This window comes from Pseudophryne corroboree, chromosome 2 (assembly GCF_028390025.1).
Source record: "Pseudophryne corroboree isolate aPseCor3 chromosome 2, aPseCor3.hap2, whole genome shotgun sequence".
Taxonomy (NCBI): Eukaryota; Metazoa; Chordata; class Amphibia; order Anura; family Myobatrachidae; genus Pseudophryne; species Pseudophryne corroboree.
Window position 1 is genome coordinate 158,949,789 of NC_086445.1, and position 15,999 is coordinate 158,965,787.

At 49.0% G+C, this 15,999-nt stretch overlaps 1 protein-coding gene across 3 annotated transcripts in view; it reads left to right on the forward strand.

The window, feature by feature from the left end:
- COG6 (component of oligomeric golgi complex 6) overlaps positions 1-15,999 on the forward strand; it is a 288,942-nt gene that overhangs the window by 204,117 nt on the left and 68,826 nt on the right. For all 3 annotated transcript variants that reach the window (XM_063951903.1, XM_063951904.1, XM_063951905.1), the window contains exon 13: positions 3,224-3,341. In XM_063951903.1, the coding sequence (XP_063807973.1) occupies positions 3,224-3,341 (118 nt within the window). The remainder of the gene's footprint in view (positions 1-3,223; positions 3,342-15,999) is intronic.

The window sequence follows — 15,999 nt, forward strand, 5'->3', positions numbered from 1 at the left end:
TCTGCATCCGCGTTCCACTGGCGAATGCACAACGCCCGCTGAGCCGATACTGCCATGGTAGCGGCTTGTGAACTCAAGAGTCCAATATCTTTCATCGCTTCTAGCATGTATGCGGCAGCGTCTTTGATATTCCCTAACTTAAGGAGTATCTCATCTTTATCAATCGTGTCAATTTCTGATGACACACTTTCTGACCATTTTTCAATAGCGCGACTCACCCACGCGCAAGCAATTGTGGGACTGAGCAGCGTACCATTGGCAACATAAATGGATTTCAATGTATCTTCCATCTTTCGGTCTGCCGGCTCTTTTAGTGAAGCCGTGCCAGGTGCAGGGAGAATTACCTTCTTTGTCAACCTGGACAGTGCACTGTCTAACACAGGGGGTGACTCCTATTTTTTCCTGTCCTCCACCGGGAAAAGATAATCTATCTGAATTCTCTTGGGAATACGAAGTTTATTTTCGGGATTCACCCACATCCCTTCAAAGAGTGTATTAAGCTCGTGGAAAGGAGGGAAAGTGACCTTAGATTTTTTTTCTTTATAGAAATAAGCCTTCTCCTGAGGTACAGGAGTGGCTTCCGTGACTTCCAGAACTTCCCTTATAGCCACAATCATATATTGTATATTTTTTGCCAATGTATGATCTATTTCTGTGGAGTCACTATCGTCGACACAAGAATCAGTGTCCGTGTCGGTATCAGTATTCACAATATTTGCAAATGGTCTCTTATGTGACCCAGAGGGGTCGCCTGCGGATGGAAGAACAGAGCCATGAAAAATCACATCCTCCACAGATTTTCTCCAGCACTCAGCATGAGATTCAGATTTATCTAATCTCCTATTGATATGATGCATACTATCACGTATTCATACCCTCCAACATTTTACACAGAAAAATCGGTACAAATCCGAAAAGGGGGCGTGGCCGCGTGTAAAGGGGGCGTGGTCACGCCCCTTTTCCTATACTTTCAATGGAAGTTTGGAGAGCCAAAAATCGGTACAGACCATGAAAAAAAGGTACTGTACCTATTAAAAAGGTACAGTTGGAGGGTATGCGTATTTCTTTCACCCATGCAGGCTCTTGGTGTGCCGGCAGCGCCACCACATTACACTTCTGTATCCCTAAAATGGTTTCCTCCGGGGAGGAACTTTCTGCCTCTGACATGTCTTACACACGTGTACAACACACACACAGACACACTGGGACTTATAGGGGACAGACCCACAGTAAAATCTGTCAGAAAGACACAGTTTAGGAGCAGCCAGTTCACAACCCCAGCGCCAGTATCTAATGCCTGTGAACACAGAATGCCCACTGACATGCAGCGCTTTTTACACAATAAAACACACTTGTAAAGCACCAAATTCGCTTGTGCCCCCCCTGTTTTGCTCCCTGATACTTGTAGTCAGAAGTGAAGGATTAACAGCGATGTCTCTGCAGCCTGAGGAGAGAGAAAATGGCACTGAGCAGTGTGCTGACTGTCTGAGGAAGAAGCTGCATCCATTTTACCTCAGAAACTTTTCATAATATTTATACTGGCGGGGGTAGGGATGTGCCTGGGCATCTTATGACCCCTTTTTGCCAGTTTATAGAGGTGTTTTTGCTGCCCAGGGCGCCCCCCCCCCCCCCCCGCGCCCTGCACCCTGCAGTGCCTGTGTGTGTGGGCAGCAATGGCGCGCTGCACTCCCGCCAGCCGCGCTGTACCTCAGCTGTCACTTTTCTTGATAGAAGATCTGTCTTCTTCTACTCACCTGACTTCTGGCTCTGTGAGGGGGGTGACGGCGTGCTGTGGGAGTGAGCATCTAGACACGGCTAGCGTTCAGTACCCTTCAGGAGCTAATGGTGTCCTGTCAGCCAGAAGCAGAGCCATGAAACTCTGCAGGAAGTTGGTTCCTACTTCTGCCCCCTCAGTCCCACGAAGCAGGGAGACTGTTGCCAGCAGTTCTCCCTGAAAACAAAAAACCTAACATAAGTCTTTTCAGAGAAGCTCAGTAGAGCTCCCCTAGAGTGCATCTAGTCTGCCTGGGCACATTTCTAAAACTGAGGTCTGGAGGAGGGGCAAAGAGGGAGGAGCCAGTTCACACCCATTGAAAAGTCTTAAGAGTGCCCATGGCTCCTGCGGAACCGTCTATACCCCATGGTCATGAAGTGGACCCCAGCATCCTCTAGGACGTATGAGAAAAAAAACGTTTCAAATAGGGTCTAAGTTCATCCGTAAAGAAAATGGTCGGACTGTGCTAAATGGTTCTGATCTGTCTCCAAATTCTGTGTTTCAGATCAGCTGCATTGTTTGATCACTATAATTTAGAGCAAGAGATCTTCCTAAGCATGGCCGCAGCTAGGTGGCAAGGGGGCGGCTAAGGGGGCATGCGTCCCGGGTGCAGAATCTGAGAGGGTGCAGAGATAGTTTCTCTGCCTACCCTCCTTCCTCTCAGCCCCAAGAGGCTACCTTCTGCCGGGTCCAAGAGCCCTCATTGCAGGTACCCGCACCCCAGCACCACTAATGAACTCCCCCCTCCCCGGCAACTAGAACGCTAATGAATGGGGCAGGGGCGGTGTCCAAGGACTCTCCAGCTGCCCCCTTTCATTTCCCAAGCACTGGTCCATGGCCGCTCACACACTCCTGTGCCTGTGTAAGCAATGCCTGCCCACAGGTCTGTTCCCCATCGACTCCCCCTTCCCGCACGCAGCTCCACCAGAGGAGGACAGGGTCCTAAGGGGCTACCTACTGCCAGGACTCAGAACCCTCTCTACAGGTCCCCGCTCCCCAGTACCACCATTGTGGATTACTGGAAAACCACCCCCCGGCAACTAGAACACTTATGAATGGGGCGGGGGTGGCTTGTCACACACTCCTGTGCCTGTTTAAACTATGTCTGCCCCTGGTCCTGTTCCTCAGCGCCTCCCCCTTCCTGCACAGCAGCTTCACCAGAGGAGGACAGGGCGAGAGGATGAAGCAGCACCCGATAATTAGTCTGGGCACTATACGCTGCCTCCCAAAGTGTGTTCCTGGGTCTCAATTAGCATGCAGGGATTTGTAGTCCTACAGCAGTTGGCCAGTTAGAGTAGTCCTTAACATAATGACACCCCCCTGCCTCCAGCTGTTGTACACAGTGTTGTTTGCAGGGGAGCACTTAAAGAATTGTGTATTGTGTTGTTGATCCCAGGAAATGCTGGCTTGAATTCTTTGGTATATTCTCACTTGTATCTTCTTTTCCAGTGGAATAGTTGGCACAAGTGCATCTACACTATTGACTACAATTGAAGAAATGCACTTATTGAGCAAAAATATTTTCTTCAACAGCCTGAGTTTACATGCAAGTAAATTGCTGGACAAGGTACAGTATACACACAAGGCACTGCTACAGACAAACACTTTAATTAAACATTGTATTGATTATTTAAGCCACTCTCCCCTGTTTCTTATAATATTCTCAAATTCTCTTCTAAAACTCTGTTAAAACAGGGAAAAAAAATAGGTAGCGGTTGCCTATAGCAACCAATATCAACAAGTGGCTTTTATTTTCTAAACTATACTAGGCAATGGATAGTTGGGATTTTTTTTTGTTTTATCACCAAAAGCACCTTATTCCTTAACTCCAATTCTCTAATGTGTTTCCATTTAAGTTACCGTTCTACATTGGCGTATATTCAATTAGTCATGAGGCTTATTGTGGGTTTGTAGCAGATTTTATGGCTATTGAATTGCAGTCTGCGGTAATCCCACAAGCTCCATTTACCAGTGATTTCTGTTTGCACCTTCCTGAGGTCCAAACAGAAATTTGAGGTAAGTAGGGCATTGTGCCCTTATTGCGAGCACCTTAACCCATAGCTCTGGCACTTAACCCGGAGTCGATGGGTTAACTTATGTAAGCTAGGGGTTTACTGTGGGAATATATGGATTTATAATTGAATAGCTTTGGGTGTTAAAGCTGAAGGCACTCCTCTTACGGTAAGCAATGCGGCTAGTTAAATATGCCCATTTTGTCTATCTGCAAAAATATTCACAAACAGTGGATTTATGGCCCCCATACATCTGAGATGTATTGGGGCAATGCCCCGATCCCTCAACGGACAGATCTGGGGATCGGAATATTAAACATGTTTAAAAATACCAATCTCCCTATTTTCATTCGGAATTGGGCATTTTTAACATGTATAATTTCTCTGATTCCCCGACAGAAAGGTTATCATTGCGGTCGGGACATGGCGGTCGGTGATGTATGGCAGCTATTAGACTGGTCTGTAAAGGGGAAGCTTTCCAAGTACGGTGGACAGCAAAAAGGTTACTTGTCTCCTAACCGTACACAAAGCTGCCATATCGTAGGCTGAACATAGCTCATATAACATTTCGCTCCTCCCCTCAAAAATCTAATTGTATTTAAGTGAGGGTGGTGCTATAAGCAGATGTTATAAATATGGAGCACTGCATTGCTTTATTAAATTTGCCTTTATGGTTTTTTGGGGTTATAAAGCTGACAACACACCCTTAGCTCTTACCCAATTAACTTTTTTGTATATGCACAGCTATGGAAAGAAGAAAAATAATATTTCTTTTAGTCTGCCATTTTGTGTTTTAGGTGTACAAAGTCAGTGAGTTTCCTGAGGTACATTGTGTGCATTCAGTGTCACGACATGACACAGACTCCGCTTCTCACTAGATTATCATTGGTATTGATTGTGCTGTGAACAAGCTGTTCTTAGTCTTGTGCCGTGTTCAGGGGTATTTTTACTTTCATTTAAACCTAAAGTATGATGATGTTTTCACCCGCCAATTGCACGGTGCTCACGTCAGGTAAAGCTTTTAGCTTTCTACTTCGCGTGTCCACTTGACTTTGTAAAACTCTGTTGTGAATGATCGGAAATTAAGCACTTGTCTTTCATTAACTGCAAATGGTCCTCCAAATGAGGTAGTGTGTGGAGAACACAGTGTAGACCCTGTGACGCTGTTTGTTTTCCCTGTGAAAATAGAACATATGATAATGATTTTTTTTTTTTTTTTTTATGGTGCTTTATTAAGATTTTTCTTAAGCAAATTACAACGACAGCTACACATAGCCCAAATAGGGATGATGAAAATATAACTGCTTTAGAGTTTACCCTTTCATAGTTTAAGGTTGTTTATTATTGTACACCCACAATTTTTTTTTAAGTATATAAAAATAAAGGAAGAGAGGGAAAAAAGAGTGGAGAAGACATTTATGGGACTGAAAAGGGAGTGAGGATAAAGGAGGACTGGGATGGCTCATGCTAGGGAATAGCTAGATAATTGGGTATGTTTAATGGGCAAATTAAAAGGATAGGAGTGAATCGATGTAGTGCAAAGTGTCACAAGGTCCACTGTGACCATATTCTTAGAGACTCACTGGGGGGAATTCAAATGTTTGAAAAGTCGGTTGGGAGTTTGTTTTTACCTGTCTATTAGATAGGAAAAAAGAGACACACAACTGACTTTTCAAACAATTGAATACCCCTCATTAAGTGTAGCGGTAAGCCATTTTCCCTCATCCAGCTGATTAAACGTGTAACCTGTAAAATGTAATTTAGCTCTAGACTTTATATAAATTACATTTCTCTTACGTCCTAGAGGATGCTGGGGACTCCGTAAGGACCATGGGGTATAGACGGGCTCCGCAGGAGACATGGGCACTATAAAGAACTTTTACTATGGGTGTGCACTGGCTCCTCCCTTTATGCCCCTCCTCCACACCTCAGTTAGATCCTGTGCCCAGAGGAGATAGGGTGCATTACAGGGAGCTCTCCTGAGTTTTCTGTGTAAAAGAATTTTGTTAGGTATTTTATTTTCAGGGAGCACTGCTGGCAACAGACTCCCTGCATCGTGGGACTGAGGGGAGAGAAGCAGACCTACTTCTTAAGAGTTCAAGGGCTCTGCTTCTTAGGCTACTGGACACCATTAGCTCCAGAGGGAGTCGGAACGCAGGTCTCACCCTGCCGTTCGTCCCAGAGCCGCACCGCCGTCCTCCTCGCAGAGCCGGAAGATAGAAGCCGAGTGAGTATAAGAAGAAAAGAAGACTTCAAAGCGGCAGAAGACTTCAGATCTTCACTGAGGTAAGCGCGCAGCGGTAACCTTACACGCCATTGCTCCCCCACACACAACACACAAGGCACTGATGGGTGCAGGGCGCAGGGGGGGCGCCCTGGGCAGCAATAAACCTCTATGGCTGGCAAACATACATATATAGGCTACAGAGCAGGGCCGGACTGGCCATCTGGCACTTCTGGCAAATGCCAGAAGGGCCGATGGCCACGTGGGCCGGTCCAGCGGTCACTGAGACGCGCTGCCGCTCAGTCCGGCGGCAGTGCGTCTCAGTTGTAAGGATTGGAGAGCTGTGAGGGATGGGGGTGAGAGCGCCGGGCACCCGCCAGCACGGCTGTGTCTGGCGCGGCGCGTATAGCGGACTTCAAAGCAGCCGCCGGTTCGTGAGCCAATCAGAGCTGGCGGACCGGCAGCCAATCAGAAGCCGCCGGTCCGCGAGCTCTGATTGGCTCACGAACCGGCGGCTGGTTTGAACGCTATACGCTGCCGCGCCAGACACAGCCGTGCTGGCGGGCGCCCGGCACTCTCACCCCGTCCCTCACAGCCCGAGGAGGAGGAGCAGTAGCAGCAGCAGCAGTGCAGCAGCGGTAAGCAGCTGCAGCACTGGCTGCTGTGGGGGCAATTGTATACCTGGCACTGTGGGGGCAATTGGCTGGCACTGTGGGGCATTTGTATACCTGGCACTGTGGGGGCAATTGTTTACCTGGCACTGTGGGGGCATCTGTATACATGGCACTGTGGGGGCATCTGTATACCTTGCACTGTGGGGGCATCTGTATACCTGGCACTGTGGGGGCATTTGTATACCTTGCACTGTGGGGGCAATTGGCTGGCACTGTGGGGCATTTGTATACCTTGCACTGTGGGGGCAATTGTTTACCTGGCACTGTGGGGGCAATTGTTTACCTGGCACTGTGGGGGCATCTGTATACCTTGCACTGTGGGGGCATCTGTATACCTGGCACTGTGGGGGCATTTGTATACCCTGCACTGTGGGGGCAATTGGCTGGCACTGTGGGGCATTTGTATACCTTGCACTGTGGGGGCAATTGTTTACCTGGCACTGTGGGGGCATCTGTATACATGGCACTGTGGGGGCATCTGTATACCTTGCACTGTGGGGGCATTTGTATACCCTGCACTGTGGGGGCAATTGGCTGGCACTGTGGGGCATTTGTATACCTTGCACTGTGGGGGCAATTGTTTACCTGGCACTGTGGGGGCATCTGTATACATGGCACTGTGGGGGCATCTGTATACCTTGCACTGTGGGGGCATCGGTTTACCTGGCACTGTGGGGGCATTTGTATACCTGGCACTGTGGGGGCATTTGTGGATCTGGCACTGTGGGGGCATTTGTATACCTGGCACTGTGGGGGCATTTGTATACCTGGCACTGTGGGGGGCATTTGTGGATCTGGCACTGTGGGGGCATTTGTATACCTGGCACTGTGGGGGCAATTGTTTACCTGGCACTGTGGGGGCATTTGTATACCTGGCACTGTGGGGGCATTTGTATACCTGGCACTGTGGGGGCATTTGTATACCTGGCACTGTGGGGGCATTTGTATACCTGGCACTGCACTATCGGGGGCATATAATGTAAATTTCGGCTCATACCGGGTGCTGTAATGTGAATTTTGGCTCATACTGTGTGGTATAATGTGAAAGGGGCAGCAGTACTAGATAGTATAAGGGGTCCTACTATTGTGGTGCATAATGCGTATAAGGGGTGTATGGTGTGGTAAACTACACTGAAGGCCACGCCCCCTTTGAGTGGTCACGCCCCCTTTTCCGGAGCGAGCGCGCCTTCGGCGCGCGCTTAATTACAGACCTCACATTTCCATACCCCCACTTAAACATTTCCACTTCAACCACTGGTTGTGTATATTTTAATAGAGAATGATGTACGCCTGTATGTTGTTAGAATATTAATTATATTTGTAAGAACATAGACTAATAAGTGGGAGGAGTCAGGAATAGTAAGGGGAGGAGTCACAGAGGTGGGCCTGTGTGCTTCAAAAATGCCAGGGCCTATTTTTTTTTCTGACGTCCTAGTGGATGCTGGGAACTCCGTAAGGACCATGGGGAATAGCGGCTCCGCAGGAGACTGGGCACAAAAGTAAAGCTTTAGGACTACCTGGTGTGCACTGGCTCCTCCCCCTATGACCCTCCTCCAAGCCTCAGTTAGATTTTTGTGCCCGAACGAGAAGGGTGCACACTAGGGGCTCTCCTGAGCTTCTTAGTGAAAGTTTAGTTTTAGGTTTTTTATTTTCAGTGAGACCTGCTGGCAACAGGCTCACTGCATCGAGGGACTAAGGGGAGAAGAAGCGAACTCACCTGCTTGCAGAGTGGATTGGGCTTCTTAGGCTACTGGACACCATTAGCTCCAGAGGGATCGAACACAGGCCCAGCCATGGAGTCCGGTCCCAGAGCCGCGCCGCCGGCCCCCTTACAGAGCCAGAAGCAGGAAGAGGTCCGGAAAATCGGCGGCAGAAGACATCCTGTCTTCACCAAGGTAGCGCACAGCACTGCAGCTGTGCGCCATTGCTTCTCAGCACACTTCACACTTCGGTCACTGAGGGTGCAGGGCGCTAGGGGGGGGCGCCCTGAGCAGCAATAAAAACACCTTGGCTGGCGAAAATACATCACATATAGCCCCCAGGGCTATATGGATGAATTTTAACCCCTGCCAGAATCCATAAAAAAGCAGGAGAAAAGTCCGCGAAAAAGGGGCGGAGCCTATCTCCTCAGCACACTGGCGCCATTTTCCCTCACAGCTCCGTTGGAGGGAAGCTCCCTGTCTCTCCCCTGCAGTCACTACACTACAGAAAGGGTTAAAAAAGAGAGGGGGGCACTAATTAGGCGCAGTATTAACAATACAGCAGCTATAAGGGGAAAAACACTTATATAAGGTTATCCCTGTATATATATAGCGCTCTGGTGTGTGCTGGCAAACTCTCCCTCTGTCTCCCCAAAGGGCTAGTGGGGTCCTGTCCTCTATCAGAGCATTCCCTGTGTGTGTGCTGTGTGTCGGTACGTTTGTGTCGACATGTATGAGGAGGAAAATGATGTGGAGGCGGAGCAATTGCCTGTAATAGTGATGTCACCCCCTAGGGGGTCGACACCTGAGTGGATGAACTGTTGGAAGAAATTACGTGACAGTGTCAGCTCTTTACAAAAGACAGTGGTTGACATGAGACAGCCGGCTACTCAGCTTGTGCCTGTCCAGACGTCTCATAGGCCGTCAGGGGCTCTAAAGCGCCCGTTACCTCAGATACAGACGCCGACACGGATACTGACTCCAGTGTCGACGGTGAAGAGACAAATGTGACTTCCAGTAGGGCCACACGTTACATGATTGAGGCAATGAAAAATGTTTTACACATTTCTGATAATACGAGTACCACCAAAAGGGGTATTATGTTCGGTGAGGAAAAACTACCTGTAGTTTTCCTGAATCTGAGGAATTAAATGAGGTGTGTGATGAAGCGTGGGTTTCCCCCAATAAAAACTGATAATTTCTAAAAAGTTATTGGCATTATATCCTTTCCCGCCAGAGGTTAGGGTGCGTTGGGGAACACCCCCTAGGGTGGATAAAGCGCTCACACGCTTGTCAAAACAAGGGGCTCTACCCTCTCTTGAGACGGCCGCCCTTAAGGATCCTGCTGATAGAAAGCAGGAGGGTATCCTAAAATGTATTTACACACATACTGGTGTTATACTGCGACCAGCAATCGCCTCAGCCTGGATGTGCAGTGCTGGGTTGGCGTGGTCGGATTCCCTGACTGAAAATATTGATACCCTAGATAGGGACAGTATATTATTGCCTATAGAGCATTTAAAAGATGCATTTCTATATATGCGTGATGCACAGCGGGATATTTGCCGACTGGCATCAAGAGTAAGTGCGCTGTCCATTTCTGCTAGAAGAGGGTTATGGACACGACAGTGGTCAGGTGATGCGGATTCCAAACGGCATATGGAAGTATTGCCTTATAAAGGGGAGGAGTTATTTGGGGTCGGTCTTTCAGACCTGGTGGCCACGGCAACAGCTGGGAAATCCAAGTTGTTTACCCCAGGTCGCCTCTCAACATAAGAAGACGCCGTATTATCAGGCGCAGTCCTTTAGTTTCCATAAGGGCAAGCGGGCAAAAGGTTCCTCATTTCTGCCCCGTGACAGAGGGAGAGGAAAAAGGCTGCAGCAATCAGCCAGTTCCCAGGAACAGAAGCCCTCTCCCGCCTCTGCCAAGCCCTCAGCATGACGCTGGGGCTTTACAAGCGGACTCAGGCACGGTGGGGGCCCGTCTCAAGAATTTCAGCGCGCAGTGGGCTCACTCGCAAGTAGACCCCTGGATCCTTCAGGTGGTATCTCAGGGGTACAAATTGGAATTCGAGACGTCTCCCCCTCGCCGTTTCCTAAAGTCGGCTTTACCGACGTCTCCCTCCGACAGGGAGGCAGTTTTGGAAGCCATTCACAAGCTGTATTCCCAGCAGGTGATAATCAAGGTACCCCTCCTGCAACAGGGAAAGGGGTATTATTCCACACTGTTGTGGTACCGAAGCCGGACGGCTCGGTGAGACCGATTTTAAATCTAAAATCTTTGAACACTTACATACAGAGGTTCAAATTCAAGATGGAGTCACTCAGAGCAGTGATTGCGAACCTGGAAGAAGGGGACTACATGGTGTCTCTGGACATCAAGGATGCTTACCTTCATGTCCCAATTTACCCTTCTCACCAAGGGTACCTCAGGTTTGTGGTACAGAACTGTCACTATCAGTTTCAGACGCTGCCGTTTGGATGGTCCACGGCACCCCGGGTCTTTACCAAGGTAATGGCCGAAATGATGATACTCCTTCGAAGGAAGGGAGTTTTAGTTATCCCTTACTTGGACGATCTCCTGATAAGGGCAAGATCCAGGGAACAGTTGGAGGTCGGTGTAGCACTATCTCAGGTAGTGTTGCGGCAGCACGGTTGGATTCTCAATATTCCAAAATCGCAGCTGATTCCGACGACTCGTCTTCTGTTCCTAGGGATGATCCTGGACACAGTCCAGAAAAAGGTGTTTCTCCCGGAGGAGAAAGCCAGGGAGTTATTCGAGCTAGTCAAGAACCTCCTAAAACCAAGCCAAGTCTCAGTGCATCAATGCACAAGAGTCCTGGGAAAAATGGTGGCTTCCTACGAAGCAATCCCATTAGGCAGATTCCACGCAAGAACTTTTCAGTGGGACCGGCTGGACAAATGGTCCGGGTCGCATCTTCAGATGCATCAGCGGATAACCCTGTCACCAAAGACAAGGGTGTCTCTCCTGTGGTAGTTGCAGAGTGCTCATCTTCTAGAGGGCCGCAGATTCGGCATTCAGGACTGGGTCCTGGTGACCACGGATGCCAGCCTGCGAGGCTGGGAAGCAGTCACACAGGGAAGGAATTTCCAGGGCTTATGGTCAAGCCTGGAGACATCACTTCACATAAATATCCTGGAGCTAAGGGCCATTTACAATGCTCTAAGCTTAGCAAGACCTCTGCTTCAAGGTCAGCCGGTGTTGATCCAGTCGGACAACATCACGGCAGTCGCCCACGTAAACAGACAGGGCGGCACAAGAAGCAGGAGGGCAATGGCAGAAGCTGCAAGGATTCTTCGCTGGGCGGAAAATCATGTGATAGCACTGTCAGCAGTGTTCATTCCGGGAGTGGACAACTGGGAAGCAGACTTCCTCAGCAGGCATGACCTCCACCCTGGAGAGTGGGGACTTCATCCAGAAGTCTTCCACATGATTATAAACCGTTGGGAAAAACCAAAGGTGGACATGTTGGCGTCACGCCTCAACAAAAAACTGGACAGGTATTGCGCCAGGTCAAGGGACCCTCAGGCAATAGCTGGGGACGCTCTGGTAACACCGTGGGTGTACCAGTCAGTGTATGTGTTCCCTCCTCTGCCTCTCATACCCAAGGTACTGAGAATTATAAGACGGAGAGGAGTAAGAACTATATTCGTGGTTCCGGATTGGCCAAGAAGGACTTGGTACCCGGAACTTCAAGAGATGCTCACGGAGGATCCGTGGCCTCTACCTCTAAGAAGGGACCTGCTCCAGCAAGGACCCTGTCTGTTCCAAGACTTACCGCGGCTGCGTTTGACGGCATGGCGGTTGAACGCCGGATCCTGAAGGAAAAGGGCATTCCGGATGAAGTCATCCCTACCCTGATCAAAGCCAGGAAGGATGTAACCGCAAAACATTATCACCGCATTTGGCGAAAATATGTTGTGTGGTGCGAGGCCAGGAAGGCCCCGACGGAGGAATTTCAACTAGGTCGATTCCTGCATTTCCTGCAAACAGGAGTGTTTATGGGCCTGAAATTGGGGTCCATTAAGGTTCAAATTTCGGCCCTGTCGATTTTCTTCCAGAAAGAACTAGCTTCAGTCCCTGAAGTTCAGACGTTTGTAAAAGGGGTACTGCATATACAGCCTCCTTTTGTGCCTCCAGTGGCACCTTGGGATCTCAATGTAGTTTTGGGGTTCCTAAAGTCACATTGGTTTGAACCACTTAAATCTGTGAGTTAAAATATCTCACATGGAATGTGGTCATGCTATTGGCCCTGGCCTCGGCCAGGCGCGTGTCAGAGTTGGCGGCTTTATCCTGTAAAAGCCCTTATCTGATTTTCCATTCGACAGGGCGGAATTGAGGACTCGTCCTCAATTTCTCCCTAAGGTGGTTTCAGCGTTTCACCTGAACCAACCTATTGTGGTGCCTGCGGCTACTAGGGACTTGGAGGACTCCAAGTTGCTAGACGTTGTCAGGGTCCTGAACATTTAGGTGTCCAGAACGGCTGGAGTCAGAAAATCTGACTCGCTGTTTATCCTGTATGCACCCAACAAGCTGGGTGCTCCTGCTTCTAAGCAGACTATTGCTCGTTGGATTTGTAGTACAATTCAGCTTGCACACTCTGTGGCAGGCCTGCCACAGCCAAAATCTGTAAATGCCCACTCCACAAGGAAGGTGGGCTCATCTTGGGCGGCTGCCCGAGGGGTCTCGGCTTTACAAATTTGATACCCTGGCTGAGGAGGACCTGGAGTTCTCTCATTCGGTGCTGCAGAGTCATCCGCACTCTCCCGCCCGTTTGGGAGCTTTGGTATATTTCCCATGGTCCTTACGGAGTTCCCAGCATCCACTAGGACGTCAGAGAAAATAAGATTTTACTCACCGGTAAATCTATTTCTCGTAGTCCGTAGTGGATGCTGGGCGCCCATCCCAAGTGCGGATTATCTGCAATACTTGTACATAGTTATTGTAAAATAATCGGGTTATTGTTGTAGTGAGCCATCTTTTCGAGAGGCTCCTCTGTTATCATACTGTTAACTGGGTTCAGATCACAAGTTGTACGGTGTGATTGGTGTGGCTGGTATGAGTCTTACCCGGGATTCATAAATCCTTCCTTATTGTGTACGCTCGTCCGGGCACAGTATCCTAACTGAGGCTTGGAAGAGGGTCATAGGGGGAGGAGCCAGTGCACACTAGGTAGTCCTAAAGCTTTACTTTTGTGCCCAGTCTCCTGCGGAGCCGCTATTCCCCATGGTCCTTACGGAGTTCCCAGCATCCACTACGGACTACGAGAAATAGATTTACCGGTGAGTAAAATCTTATTTTTTAGTCCCAGTCCGGCCCTGCTACAGAGGCACTATATATCATAACCCCCGCCAGTATTGTAAAAATGAGCGGGACCGAAGCCCGCCGGTGAGGGGGCGGAGCTTTGTCCCTCAGCACGGAAAGCGCCATTTTCTCCACAGCATGGAGCTGGCTCCCCGAACTCTCCCCTGCTGAAGACACAGGGCCAAACAGAGGGGGGGGGCACTTATTAGCAGCAGTGAGTGTATATAATGTGATTATATATATATAATTATATAAAAGCGCTGTTTTATCTGGGAATTCTATTTCCGGTGTCAGTGGCGCTGGGTGTGTGCTGGCATACTCTCTCTCTGTCTCTCCAAAGGGCCTTATTGGGGATCTGTCTCCATATAAATATCCCTGTGTGTGTGGGGTTGTGTCGGTACGTGTGTGTCGGCATGCCTGAAGCGGAAGGCTCATCTAAGGAGGAGGTGGAGCAGATGATTGTGGTGTCTCCGTCGGCAACGCCGACACCTGATTGGTTGGACATGTGGAATGTTTTAAATGCAAATGTAAATTTATTACATAAGAGATTGGACAAAGCAGAGTCCAGGGATTTGACTGTGTCACAGGGCCCTTCAGGGTCTCAAAAACGTCCCCTGTCCCAAATAGTAGACACTGATACCGACACAGATTCTGACTCCAGTGTCGACTATGATGATGCAAGGTTACACCCAAGGGTGGCAAAAAGTATTCATTATTTGATTATTGCAATAAAAGATGTTTTGCATATCACAGATGACTCCTCTGTCCCTGACACGAGGGTACACAGGTTTAAGGTAAAGAAACCTGAGGTAACGTTTCCCCCATCTTATGAGCTGAACGCATTATTTGAAAAAGCTTGGGAAACTCCAGACAGAAAACTGCAGATTCACAAAAGAATTATTATGGCGTATCCTTTCCCCTCAAAGGACAGGTTACGGTGGGAATCATCACCCACGGTAGACAAGGCCTTAACACGCTTGTCCAAAAAGGTGGCCCTACCGTCCCCGGTCACGGCGACACTAAAAGGTCCTGCGGATCGCAGGCATGAAACTACCTTAAAATAAATTTATACACATACGGGGGCTTTGCTCAGACCGGCAATAGCATCGGCTTGGGTTTGTAGTGCGGTAGCAGCTTGGACAGATACCTTGTCAGCTGATATTGATACCCTAGATAGGGATACCATTTTATTGACCTTAGGTCACATCAAAGACGCAGTCTTATATATGCTGTGGACCCGCCAATGGACGGGTGATGCCGACTCAAAGAGGCATATGGAAATTTTGCCTTACAAGGGTGAGGTTTTAATTGGGGAAGGTCTCGCGGACCTGGTTTCAACAGCTACCGCAAGTAAATCTACCTTTTTTTGCCTTATGTTCCCCCACAGCAAAAGAAAACGCCGCAGTATCAGATGCAGTCCTCTCGGTCGCATAAGTCCAGAAGAGGTTGGGGCTCTTCCTTCCTCGCCAGAGGTAAGGGTAGAGGGAAAAAGAATGCCTGCTACGGCCAGTTCCCAGGAACAGAAGTCCTCCCCGGCTTCTACTAAATCCACCGCATGACGCTGGGGCTCCACTGAGGGAGTCCGCTCCGGTGGGGGCATGTCTTCGACTCTTCAGCCACGTCTGGGTTCGGTCGGATGTGGATCCTTGGGCGATGGTAATTGTGTCCCAAGGTTACAAGCTGGAATTCAAAGACGTGCCTCCCCGCCGACTCTTCAAATCGGCTTTACCAGTGTATCCCCCAGAGAGGGAGATAGCGTGGGCTGCAGTTCGAAAGCTGTATCTACAGCAAGTGAATATTAGGGTTCCCTTAATGCAACAGGGAAAAGGGTACTATTCAACCCTATTTGGGGCAACCGAAACCGGATGGCTTGGTCAGACCCATTCTCAACTTAAAATCGCTGAACCTGTACTTTAAAAGGTTCAAGTTCAAGATGGAATCGCTCAGGACAGTGATCTACAGCCTGGAAGGGGGGGATTTTATGGTGTCACTAGACATAAAGGATGCATACCTTCATGCCCCCATTTATCCACCTCATCAAGCATACCTGAGATTCGCTGTACAGGCCTGTCATTTCCAATTTCAGATGTTGCCGTTTGGGATTTCCACGGCCCCAAGGGTTTTCACCAAGGTAATGACGGAAGTGATGGTACTCCTGCGCAGGCAAGGAGTCACAATTATCCCGTACTTGGACGATCTCCTGATAAAAGCGAGATCAAAGGAACAGTTGCAGAAAAGCGTGTCGTTCTCCCTGAGAGTGCTGCAGCAACATGGCTGGATTCTAAATCT